Source organism: Poecile atricapillus, chromosome 4 (genome assembly GCF_030490865.1).
Source record: "Poecile atricapillus isolate bPoeAtr1 chromosome 4, bPoeAtr1.hap1, whole genome shotgun sequence".
Taxonomy (NCBI): domain Eukaryota; kingdom Metazoa; phylum Chordata; class Aves; order Passeriformes; family Paridae; genus Poecile; species Poecile atricapillus.
In genome coordinates this window covers 31,222,223-31,234,653 of record NC_081252.1, presented here as the reverse complement: position 1 = coordinate 31,234,653, position 12,431 = coordinate 31,222,223, and the positions used below count along the sequence as shown (strand labels likewise).

The window sequence follows — 12,431 nt, the reverse complement described above, 5'->3', positions numbered from 1 at the left end:
TGTTCATTGTGAGCACTGTTAATTTAGTCTTCCCATCTTCTGGACCTGCATATTTGTTTTTGTGTGAATGCAGGGGGCTGTATTCCTTTTTAAGTCTATTTTTTTTTTAATGCTTCTTATAATTTACATTTTTCAATGGTTCAGTCATTTCACTAATAGATGAAAAGAAATGTTTAACACAATGGAGACATTATATATGTATAAGATACTGAAAAAAATTCTTTTGGAGATTTTTGTGATGGTAAATGGAAAATATAAAAGCCTAGCATTTGTCTGTACAGAAGATCCTACAGAATCAGCAGTTTTCAATGAGTGTGAAAGAATCCTTTTTGAAAAAGTTACAGTTAAAATCCAAACACATTTGTGTAAAGTGATTGCCTGGCTGAGTGATTGCAATTAGTCCTACACTTCACCCTTGCCCACGGCAAAACTAAGGGAGCAGTAAAAAGAATCACACATTTAAGGTCTTCTTAGTTTTCTGACCCAAACAGCAGCAGGTCAGTGTACCTTAGAGTCTGCCCCCTTGCTTGTGTTTGTGGTTAACTAAATCTCTGTTCAGAACAAACAGCATATTCTGAGGTAAGTAACATTAAGCCACGGTATTTACTCTTTGTTTATGTGCAAGAGGCTTTGTGAGCTTTTGGAGAGCTCTCTCAAGGAGCAAACCTGCTTTTAAAGGGCAGGAGACAGCAGGGAGGAAAGCCTTTATCTGTGGGAGAGGCAGCCCCGGCAAGGGACCAGCCTTCCCACCTCAGTCTGGCAGGTTGGTGATATCCCGTGACAGGGTGGTGCGGTTTACACAAGCATCACAGCATCCTCTGCTTGACAGGGATGTTCCACTTAAAGATTTTCTTCCTTAAACCTACTTAAACCTGACCTAAATATTATTTCCACCTGTCCCTTCTAACCTCCTCACACTTTTTACGCAAGACCTGCACGGGAGATAGGTGAGTCTGTGCAGAGATTTACTACGTATGGTTATTTTCCCATTTCCTTTGGGAAAAGGGAAAATTGAGTGGCCATTTTTTTAAATTTTTTTTTTTTAAATGTCTTTTGTTTTTGTGGATCAAAATGGACATTGAGTGACAGTTTCTGGAGTTGTCAGAGGCGGCTTTGTGTGCCTGAGAGGGTGGGGGTAGTTCTCTTGGTTCCTTGGCTGCTCCTGAGCCTCCTGAAGATTGGCCACTTTTCCTTGCCCAAGGGGAAGAGGAGCTGGTTACCGGGAAATCACTGGGACAGCAGCCACTTCCACAGATGGTCCCACCTTAAACCACCTCAAGTGCTCTTGCCCCACCCCATCAGTTCCTCTCTCCTGATACCTTGCAGGGTCAGCTGTAGGTGTCTGGTCTTTCCCTCAAGGTGTAGGGTGGCATTTTAGCACCATTCCACTTGCTTATTTTATCCTTGTGCTCGCTGAGATGGCTCAGTCTTTTCCCATGGGTGTGAGCCAGGAGCGCTGCACAGAGTCTGAGATGTAAGTGACCTGTGTGTTCTTGATTCCCATTGAAGGAGGGGTCCATTTTATTCTCTGTATCTATTTCTGGTGTCCTGATCCTGGCAGGGCAAAGTTTTAAGTCTCAGATACCCCCCTGCAGAGGCAACTGGCCAGAAGCTCAAAGAAAACAGCTGATTTGCATGCGTATTTACATAAGCCTGTGTGAACTTCATGACCAGTTGCATTCCCTTCTTCCAGGAGGGGAATTAAGAAGAAATTCCACATTATAAGTCTCAGAATTAATCACAAGTTACAAAATGCAGATTTCAATATTTTTTCCCCAAACCCATCTCCAGATTTTCTCTGGATGTATGATATGTTTTCTGTGTTTTCTAGGAGCCTCCTTGGATGTTTTCCTTTCCTCTTTCTGTTTTTATTCTGCATTTCCCCCACCCTGTTCTCTCATGCCTCATGATCATGTTTTTGCAAATGGATTTAGCTTCTGAATTTCAATGAGGCTTAAATGAGTCAACAGTCTGGAAGAGACCAAAAGTCACTGTATCCTCTTTCCAGATGTTGGTGGAAGATCCTTTGATGCTTGCAGCAAACAGCAGATGTAATTTGCAGGTCAACCTTCTCTCCTAAGAGAAAAGGAGGCAGGAAGTAATGGGATTAAAATTACAAAATGTTGCATTTTTTAGTAATTTGTAGCACATTAAAATGTTGGTTATTAGGCAGATGAGAAGTTAAGGACTGTAGCTCTTGGGGGTAAATTGTGGTACTTTCCCAGCATTAACTAATTGTCAGGTTATCTCAGGGCTTGCCTGTGTGCTGTTCTAGAGGTTCTGGTGCGAGCTGAAGTCAGCAGCTGATGCGACTGAGGAGATGCCACCGAAAGAGAGGACATCCCAGCCAGGATTAGCAGAGCCAAGTACTAATCTAGTCCTGCAGGTGATGTGGTATTTGATGGGGCTCACGTCTGGCACGGAGCACTGGAGCCTCAGGAGAATGGATGAGGTGCCCTCAGCATGGGGGGCATGAAACGCACCCTGGCCAAACGCTGGTGCAAGCAACTCCTGGCCAGGGCAGTCTGCAGCCAGCCCTCTGTCTTTAGGGGATATTAACTGAGAGGAAAAGGTGTGGGCCATGCTGGTAGCAGGCATGAAGGGTCTGAATTTGGGACTCTGTCACCCGCCTAGTGAGCCTCCTGCTTCCTGAGTTAGTTTTGCAGAGGTAAAAACTGAGAACATATATTTTATGTTAAAGAGGAGTTAAAGCTTTGATGTAGGTAGTTAAAGCCCTGCAAGTCTCAGAGTAAAGTTCTGCTCTGGCTTCTTTTGTATTTTCTTCTGTTCCTTAACGTGCTTCCTTAAACTTCTTTAGATTATGCATTGTCCTTCTCAGACCATCCATTGGTCCTCCACTACCTTTTATTTTCTCTCCTGTTTGTTTTCAGTTGAGCAATCTGGTGTAGTGGAGGGTGTCCCTGCCCATTGCACCGGGTTTGGAATCAGATGATGTTTTAAGGTCCCTTCAAACACAAACCATTCTGTGATTCTGTGAAGTTAAATAAACAAGAAATAGTTCCATACTCCCTCTATTTCCCCTGACAATAAACTGCCAGTCCTCACTAGACATTTGCAGTGCAGCTGTGGCTTGGTTGCATTTTCCCTATTTTTTATACTGAGTATTTTGTAATTACATATCTATTATCTTTTTATTTGACTTCTTTCAGATATAACCTTCTCCTCCTCACTTCCATTTTCTGGCCTCTAAGTTCATGTAAAGGGTTTCAAAATGTTTTTATTTTTATTTTTGTCCAGGTGAAAAGAAGCCAAAAAATTAGAGAGCAGGTGTTCCTTGATTGATCTAGAATTTCCACTAGCAAGAGAAGTAACAGTTGTTTTGGGATAGTATGCCAGGAGAGATCAGTTTTACAAACTGGTTGGCTTCCAAATGTAGCCACATATGATACCAGCAAATCACTGTTTGCAGATGGCTCTGTTTTAAGACCTTCAAACCATCTTCTCCTGTTGGAATTGAGGGTGGAGGTTGAAACTTTGGGTAATCTGCCAGCATATGTTCAGTGACCTGGCTTTATCGCCTGTATCTGACGTAGATCTGTTAAGAAATGTGGCGTGAGCCAGAAAATTCAGGATCTCTTACGACAGTCTTGCCATTGGTGACTCAATACATGAAGAATTAGACTTAAGGCTGTGAAGTATTACGATGAAGAAGAGATCTTTGTAAGAATTCTCTAATATTAGGGGAGGTCCACAGAAAGCTTGTGTCACTCTCAAAAGTATTTTGGTGTCCTGAGGTTGGTGCCCCACTGCAAGAGGAGCAGGGATCCTTTGTCTATGCAAAGTGAAAATGAGTCAGAGCATGGAGCTGCGTACTTGAGAGCTTGGTGGCCAATTGTATCTGATCTAACTCCTGAAGGAAGTTCTTTCTTTCCCCCTGCACTCTTGGCCAGCATCCTTCCTGGATATCTCATTGGAATGCCAGATGTTGCATTTACTTTATAGACCATTAACCACTGTCCCTTAGTTAGGGAAACTTATTTCCTTATGCCAGGGGTATCTTTGGCTTCTCCATGACTAACATAAGCCTTTTCAGCAGTCTTGAATTTTTCCAGTGCAACAGTGAGCTGCAGATGAAGACAGTGAGAGAGTCCTTAGTCTTTCCTCAGTCCATTTTTCCTGTAGAGGACTGGATGGCTGTGTATCACTGAGATGAGGCCTAAAATCTGTCTGCCCCACAATTTGAACCTTTCTCTGGTAGTAGCTAAGTTTAGAAGTGTGGGTAGTTCACTAGTGAAATGGTGAATGCCTCCTCATGCCGATCACTGCAGGTTCCAGGGTCAGCTGTCAAGAATGAGGTTTTTTCTAAGCTTGATGTGCTCTGGGAGCAGTTTGTGTACTTATTCAGACAGGCTGTAAATACTGAAAGCAGAACTGTCGTGAATTGTAGGGAGCTGTTAGTCATAAACAGTCAAAAGTAAGATGTAGCATTCAAAGCTGCTATTAAACTGTCTCAGTATCTGCTTTTAGAGACAGAACAGGAACAAAACTCTCTTTAGAAGATGTCTCTTATGCATGAGGAGTGTAGGCAGCACTTGTGAAAGAATATGGGCACATGGCAAAGAATTTTCGGTGTTACATTATTGTTGTTGTTGTTGTTTATACCATATGGTTCATTTGTTTCTAGGTTCTGCTGTTTGGCAGCTAATTGCATCGTTCTTGAAACTCCCAATATCAGGGACCCATTGCATTGTAGGTGCTACGATTGGATTTTCTCTGGTGGCAATTGGCACGCAGGGTGTCCAGTGGATGCAGCTTGTTAAGATTGGTAAGTGCTGTCTCCTTTTATGTCTGAGGGTGTGTGAAACAGTGCGTGCTGCCTGCGAAAAGCATTCCCAGAAATCTGCTTTGTGCTGATAGCGCTCCCTCATTAATTTATTTTCCACCCCAGTTATTCAGAGAATACACTGGTGCCATGTTCATTGAGGGCTGCAGTGTGTCTCCAGTGGAGAAAGGGGTAAGACAAAAGTTGTACTTCCCCAATGGTGAGCTGGGGGCACATTGTCCCTCAAGAAACGTGCTTTAAGGTGACATTCCTCCTCTTCTAATTCTTTTTGTGGCAGCTCATACTACCCTGTTCTTGCTCTCAACAAAGTGAATGCTATCATGTAAATGCCCACAGTCATGTTTCTCCACCCACTACCTTCAGGGCATACAGCACATTTAACTCACAGCCTTCCATTGCCAGGCTCTGTGGTATATTCAAGCAGGAATGTGACTGAGTGTTTTGTTATTGTATTGGAAGCCTTTGGAACTTGAGGTGCAGCCTAAAGTCTCTATTAAAAGGATTTGATGCTGAAGGCATGGTAATATTTTAGAACTTTAGCAATGCATGTATTTTTTTTAAATACTGTCAATAGTAAAAGAGTTTTCAGTGACAGCAGACTCAATCCGTTAACCATGCTGTGAACAATAAATCACTGTGGATGAGATTTCCAGAGTGCTGCCTTAATCCGGTTTTATTGAAATCAGTGGGAGCTTTGCCACCTACTTCAGTTAAATCAGTCCTGGACGCTTGCAGTGCTGGCCTGCAAAAAATGTACACACATCATACATTACAGTTGGTGCTTCTGTGGCATTTTGGAACTCGAGACTTACCCTGGGAGCAGCATGGCATCCTGCTAGATGCAGTTGCTTTCCACTTGCTTGCAAGGTTCATGGTCATGGTGATCAGGAAATTACAGCACTTTCTTGGTCTACTCTGATTCAAACTACAAGAAACTTTCCTGATGAGTTTGATTGCTAAAGTTGCAAAATTAGGAAATGCTTTGGCTGTTGTTTCTAATGGTGCCTAACATTACTTTGAGTTTCATGAGTGTTGGTGGACATTGAGTCGCACCAGTTTAAGTAAACATACAGAACATTCATTGCAGTTATGCAAGAACTTTTCTTAATTTATTTCTCATTAACAATGTACTTAATTATTATGCAAGAATATGCTTTATTTCAAGTTTCATTCTTTCTTCAACACAGTTGCCTCTTGGTTTATTTCCCCACTGTTATCTGGCTTGATGTCTGGAATCCTCTTTGTGCTGATCAGATTCTTCATTTTAAACAAGGTAAAGAAATCTCATTATTATAATAAGTCCTTAGTATGAAGATTGTGTTTTAGCCTACCATTTGAGTGCTGGCATTTCCAGAGGTGAAAGTTTGTGGCTTCTGTTTGGACAGGAGACCAGTCTTTTTTTTTTTTTTTTTTAATAGCCATTTGAGTTATACTTGCTCTTAGCAGTTCTGAAAGCTCACAGTAAGTAATTTGACAAGTATTTAAGGCTTAGAAGGTGCTATGTGATAATTAATATTGTATATTCTGTTTGGTCAGAGGATGGTACATTGAGGCTGCTGGCATTGACTTAGTCTCACAATAGCTGTTCTGACTGTAATTTAAACAGGACAGTCCTCCCTTGGAGATACTCCAATTGGTATTTTAAAGTTGTGAAATTTTAAGCCTTGGTTTTCCAGCACATCAGACATTAGAAGATGGGCATCTGCCTATTTTGTAGATTCTCAAGAAACCTGAATCAATGGGTTTTAGTGACCTGAGGTAACATCAGCCCGTGTATCTCCAGTGCAAAAGATGACTTTTCTGCCACCCAGCATGAACTGGAAACCTGAACACTTTTATCTGCCTTTTCCATTTCTCTCACACCATTCAACTTGCTAAAATGGGGAAGTGCAGTGCATGACAGTGACCTAAAATAAGGGACACTATATTAGCAGTTATACAGGGAACTTAAATAGATGAGGGATTAATTCTTTGGCTATAAATAGCACCACCTGTAACCTCAGCTCCATCGTTCTTTATTTCTGCTCTAAATAAATGTCAGTGATAAAAACAGATGATAGATTTGATCAGATTCAGCTATGAATAAAAAAAAACTCAAGTTGCATAAAAGTGAGGAAAAGTTCCACTATTGTATTTAAAGCCTAGCAACATAAGAAATTAGCCATCAAAATCATGTGAACTCTGGTATTAAGGCCACATATTTAAGCATTCAAGAGGCATAAAAAGTTCAAGTTAAGGAAATTGCCTCCCAACTGCCATCTGTGCCATTCACAAAACTGTAAGAACTGCAGAGCTTCTGACATAAGGAGGTAGTGACTTGTGTGCATGCATAAGAAAGGAGCAGCTTTCTACCTTGTGATTCTGTGGCCTGTTGTAGGGCTCCATGCCCTGTTTGGGGATGTCTGTGAATAGCAGCTGGCCCTGCAAGTACAGCCCATCTGCATCACGCTTGGGGACCGGGGCATAGCACACGGCGGCCACAGCCTTTTCTCAGCTCCCTTTTATGGCTCATGGCAGCAACAAATAAAACCACATTAGCCAGCCCTCAGCTTTGCCAGGCTCTTTGCAAGCACGTGGAGCCCCTCCAAAGGCCAAGGCAGTCCCTCACAAAGGCTTGGTCGGTGGCTCACACGGTGTGTTTCCGCTGTGCCGTCAGCTGAGTCTTGTGAGTGCCGAGAGCGCGAGAGTGCAGCGGGCAGCAGACACAGTGCTGTGCTAAAGGTTGCCTGCTCACTTTGTGTGTGTTTCCTGCTTAATGCAGCCAGACACTTGGGATTTCAGAGATTTCTGTTAGCTGGCAGGAAGTGGGAGCTTAGTGATATGGTTTTGAGATGGATGCATTGCACTACTGCTTGTAGCAGAGACCCAAAACATCAAAGCCCTCTCCTGCTTGGTACCCTTCAGTTGTGCTAAGTGGAAGGGACTCCTCATCTTGGACACAAAATAAATAAGAACACACTTGATGAAAGAAACCTGCCCCCAGGTCACTCAGCAGCTGACTGGAAAGTATAACAGAAGTCCCTGGTTTCCATTGACAGTGTCACGCTCCTCCAGAGTGCTGGTACTTGCCAGGACCAGCATTGTGGATTTGGGTGTAACCAAGCAGGTCTCCATCCTTCCCTCAACATCCAAAAGCTCCATCTGCCTGCCACTGACTCGGGAGCACGTGTTTTCTACATGGAGGTACATGTTGACATGAAATCCAACTAACATGTCCTTTTTTTCATGGTTTCTATGCAGGAAGACCCTGTGCCCAATGGTCTCCGCGCGCTCCCGGTGTTCTATGCTGCTACCATCGCTATTAATGTGTTTTCCATCATGTACACTGGGGCACCAGGTGAGTGAGCGGGGAGGCATGGGAGGAAGGCTTCCCACAGTATGTAAGGATGCTCTGCCAGCATCACCCAGACATCACAGGGTTATCTCCTGCATTAGGAGTTAACAAGGGCTAGAGGAAATCATTCACTTCCCCACATGGTTCTGTTTGTGTGTGTGTTTTTGTGACACCCTCCTCTCCTGACCGCTTTGGTTAGTGGGGAAGAGCACAGCTACAAAAAAAAGTTCCTCTTTAGAGGAAGGGAAATTACTGAGATGCAGCTTTGGCTTTGTAAATCTGAGCACATGTTGAGCTCTCAAAGGTATTCTAGGTTTTTGCATCAAGGAGTGAAGGTTCAGAGCAGGGTGGGAGAGCAGGTTTGCTCTCACTGCAATGCCTTCACTCCACTGACATCAGCAGAGTTGCTGTTCTGGCACCTGTCTGTCTCCAAGACTGTTATTTAAATTTACTTCTTTATTTCCCTTTAATGATAAGACTCCCCAAGCCTATTTCTTGATTGAATGCATCTTCTTTCTTTGGTGTTGTGTTTTGATTGCAACTCGGTAGAAGGAAATGATGTTGAAGGACTTTATTTATATTTTTGTATATTTTATGTGCACTTACATGTTTGTGTTTATTCATATGTATATTTATATCTGAATTTTTATTTTTACATTAGTTGAAATTTTGTATTCTTGTATTTATGTTTGTATATTTATATTCTCACATTTTATGTATTTGCATTTATATTTTTATAGTTTACTGAAGTGGAATATATTTAAACACACACTTCTAGCAAAAGGGTTCAGAACAAAGATGTTCAGTGATCTCAACTACTTTGTTGAAAACTCTGGTCATTAAATGTTTTCTTTAGGTTAGATTAATGTCCAAGAGCTACGAATGAAGAGGCAATTGAAGATAGACTCCTGAACATGGCCCTGAATTAAGGAAGCAGGCTTAGATACTGATCTTTTTTTGAATGGAAAGATTTCTCTAAAATGCAACACACTAGATGTACTAGATAAATGCAGTTGGTAGACCCTATTTCCATAGCATGGCATTATTTGAATTAATAAAAAACTTAAGACATTTCCAATTTGGAGGTAACATTACTATTCCTTTAAAGTCTAATTGGCTATGTATCCAAGATGTTTAACAGTAAATCAGCTGTATAACTCACATTTCCTCATTAGTTGTACCACAGAAGTAGGTCAGGCACTCTGCAGTGACTCATTAAGCAAAATAAATGAAATAAGAATCTTAATGTTCTCTCTGTTTCAGCTTAGCAGTCTCTAACGTGTGTGAGTGAAAAGGTGGGACTCCATTTTTGGTACTGGGAAGATACATATTTACTCTCCAAGGCCTCTGTTCTGGCAACATTTACTCACAAGGATGAATTAATCACAAGTTTCAAGAGAGGCAATATATTTTGAAAGATCAGAATCCAAGCCCTTCCTTCATTGAGAGTCAGATTGTTTTGCTGAACAAGTGCAAGGATCTCTGTTGGGGCAATAACTTCAGAAACACGAGTTGTTGCTGTTGCTGTGCATTGCAGGACGAAGCCTCAGCTTTGGAGTGCCACATTAAGCTCATATCGTAAGCAAATAAGGGCTTAGAGCAAGCTAAGCATCAGGCTTTATGGACCAGAGCAAAGGTCAGGCAAACACTTAATCCTAATGGGCAACGTGGTTTAATGTGCATTCATGTATAAAAGCACTGCAAACTTGGTTTAGCAGCCCTGATGTGGGGGTTTTACCCTCGGCTCTTTTGGAAATAATGTCACAGTGGGGCAACAGGAAACTGGAAGACTAAACCTGCAAATGTTTCCATGTCAACTATACCTTTAAATACTGCAGTAATTGATAATATGTTAAAAGTCATCAGCTCCTTCTACTTGGTTTTATATTTGTTGTGAACACTGGCTTTTCTGCAACAGACTGCTTTTCCACTGCCTGGGATAATTAAGTCATGTTAATTTATGGCTTGCTTCGGTTTTATTTCTTTGTCTTTACAGTACTGGGACTGATACTGCCAATGTGGGCCATTGCTCTAATATCAGTTGGTGTGTCCTTAGTATTTGCTGTCTTAGTCTGGATTTTTGTGTGTCCCTGGATGAAGAGAAAAATAGAAAGTAAGTATTTGATGAAATGTGAGTGATATAAAATCATGAAATATTATATTTCAGAGGTGGAAGCACCTTTGAGGGGTCACCTAGTCTGGTCCCCACCCACAGGCAGGATGTGCCTAAACTGTTCCTCATGTATTTGCGTAATTTGCTCTGAAAAAGCTGCAGTGATAGAAATTTAAAACCTTGTTAGGCAAGCCATTGCAGTGCACAGTTCTGGAGTCTAGCAGAAACAGGAAAATAAAACCTGGAATATAACCTAGTTTCTGTTTTATTAAGAAGAAGTTAAAGAGAGAAATCCTGTCAGAATTATCATCTTTAAGTCACTGTTTTAGCTTTACAGTAAGTTGGGCTGATCACAGCTTTTAGTTGCTTTGCTACTCTCAACAAATGCAGAGAAAAGTTCCGTGTTTCATTAATAGATGGACAGCTCAGTGTTTTACTTCAGTTACCTACTTTGGAGAATTTTATTGGGAGAAACAAAGATGTTGTAGAATGTTCACACATGAATGTGGTAAAGTGTTAGAAATAAATAGTGTGGGTATGAAACAAAGTTTGGCTATTGAAGCCAAGTTAAACCGTGCTGTTGATGTAAACAGGGGAAACCTAAGTAACGAGAGGTCTAGGTTGGGTTTAAAATTACAATACTATTCTTTCCTTAGGCCGGTTAAAGAAAGATGCTGCACTGTCAAGGATATCAGATGAAAGTCTTGATAAAATTCAGGATGAAGAAACACCAGTCTTTAAAGAACTTCCTGGTGCCAAAGCATCTGATGAGAGCACGATTCCCCTTACTGGCTCAGTTACAGAAGCTGCTGGGGCATCAGATAATATTGCAAATGGAAACCATCCACGTGTACCATACGGTAAGGAACTAAGACAACTTAGAGGGTTTGTCCTCTTCCTGTTTCAATGAAGTTTCTTATTTGCAAGTAGGTCTCTGCTGTAAATAGTAAATTAGTGTTTGGAATTTCCATCTCTTTTCAATCCCTTTTCAGTGCTTGTTTGGAAAGATGCTCATTTACAAGTGACATTTTCTGGAGCGGACCTAAAATCAATTACATTTTGCTTGGCTGTATTCCAGTTTTAGAAACAGATGAAAAAAAATTACTTGCCTTTTTGCAATGCTTTACTTTGTATTCTTAATAGTGTTTCCATCCTATTAAGCAGTGGAAAAATACAGAGCACACAGATTACTGATGTATGAAGGTTAAACTCAGCATAGAGATGATTAGCATACTACAACAGGAGATGAAAAGATTTGGACATTAGTTGACAAATGTATGACCATTTGGAGCGTGTCCACTAGAAAAATCTCACACATTGTTTTCTGAACATATATTTGTAGGTTGACTTGTGTGCATAAAGCTCTTTCTGTTCTGCCACATGGTGGGAACACCCCCTTCCACTTAGCGGTCTGCTGACTTTGATATCACTTTGCTAACATCTACAAAGCCCTGTAATTTGGTTAATAAATGTCTTATTTATTCAACTGATTCTTACAGAATCAAATAAGTCATGACGTGGAGCCCTTAGAGTGTGTGCTTCCAGTTTAAAAATAGCCAAACCAAATTCTGAATGTTGCACAGTGAAAATCCAGGAAGTCAGGAAATGAAAAAGACAGTTTCTTCAGAAATATTATCTGTGATACATTTTGATGTGTGTCCTACAGTGTATGCTAACATTAAATGTATGCAGTGGGAATAATCATCATCGTGTTCACAGGACTAGTACACAGAAAATGTTGCGATGGCTAAGGAAATACTTCTGCAGAACATGAAGTTTTTTCTTTGCTTTTTCAAAGTTATTTTTAAAAGATATATAAATGTCTCCTAAACAAACGAATATGAATGATATGTCTCTTAAAACAGATAAGTCCCAGTATGAAACTGCGGTAAACCACATTTCAGAAATCCTAATTATTCCTATTCAATGTAGACAAAACCTGAGAAAAAGTAGAGCTTGCTTTAGAAGAAAGGAATTTTATGGAAATTTATATTTTCAAAGAACCTGAGGATTTAACCATCAAGTATCACATTGGAATAGCTGATCCCAAGTGACTTGTTGCAGGTCATACAGCATGTCTGGGGACACTCAGCACTGGAACAAAGCTCTTTTTCCACAGAAAATGAGAGACTTTATTTTGCAGTGAATAGAATCTTGGCTTATTTGCTGCATGTAGTGCA

The 12,431-nt window shown here is 41.0% G+C and overlaps 1 protein-coding gene across 7 annotated transcripts in view; it reads left to right on the top strand.

Moving 5' to 3' along the window:
- SLC20A2 (solute carrier family 20 member 2) overlaps positions 1-12,431 on the top strand; it is a 55,980-nt gene that overhangs the window by 25,158 nt on the left and 18,391 nt on the right. For all 7 annotated transcript variants that reach the window (XM_058837022.1, XM_058837026.1, XM_058837027.1 and 4 more), the window contains 5 exons: positions 4,646-4,786; positions 5,992-6,077; positions 8,045-8,141; positions 10,135-10,251; positions 10,908-11,111. In XM_058837022.1, the coding sequence (XP_058693005.1) occupies positions 4,646-4,786; positions 5,992-6,077; positions 8,045-8,141; positions 10,135-10,251; positions 10,908-11,111 (645 nt within the window). The remainder of the gene's footprint in view (positions 1-4,645; positions 4,787-5,991; positions 6,078-8,044; positions 8,142-10,134; positions 10,252-10,907; positions 11,112-12,431) is intronic.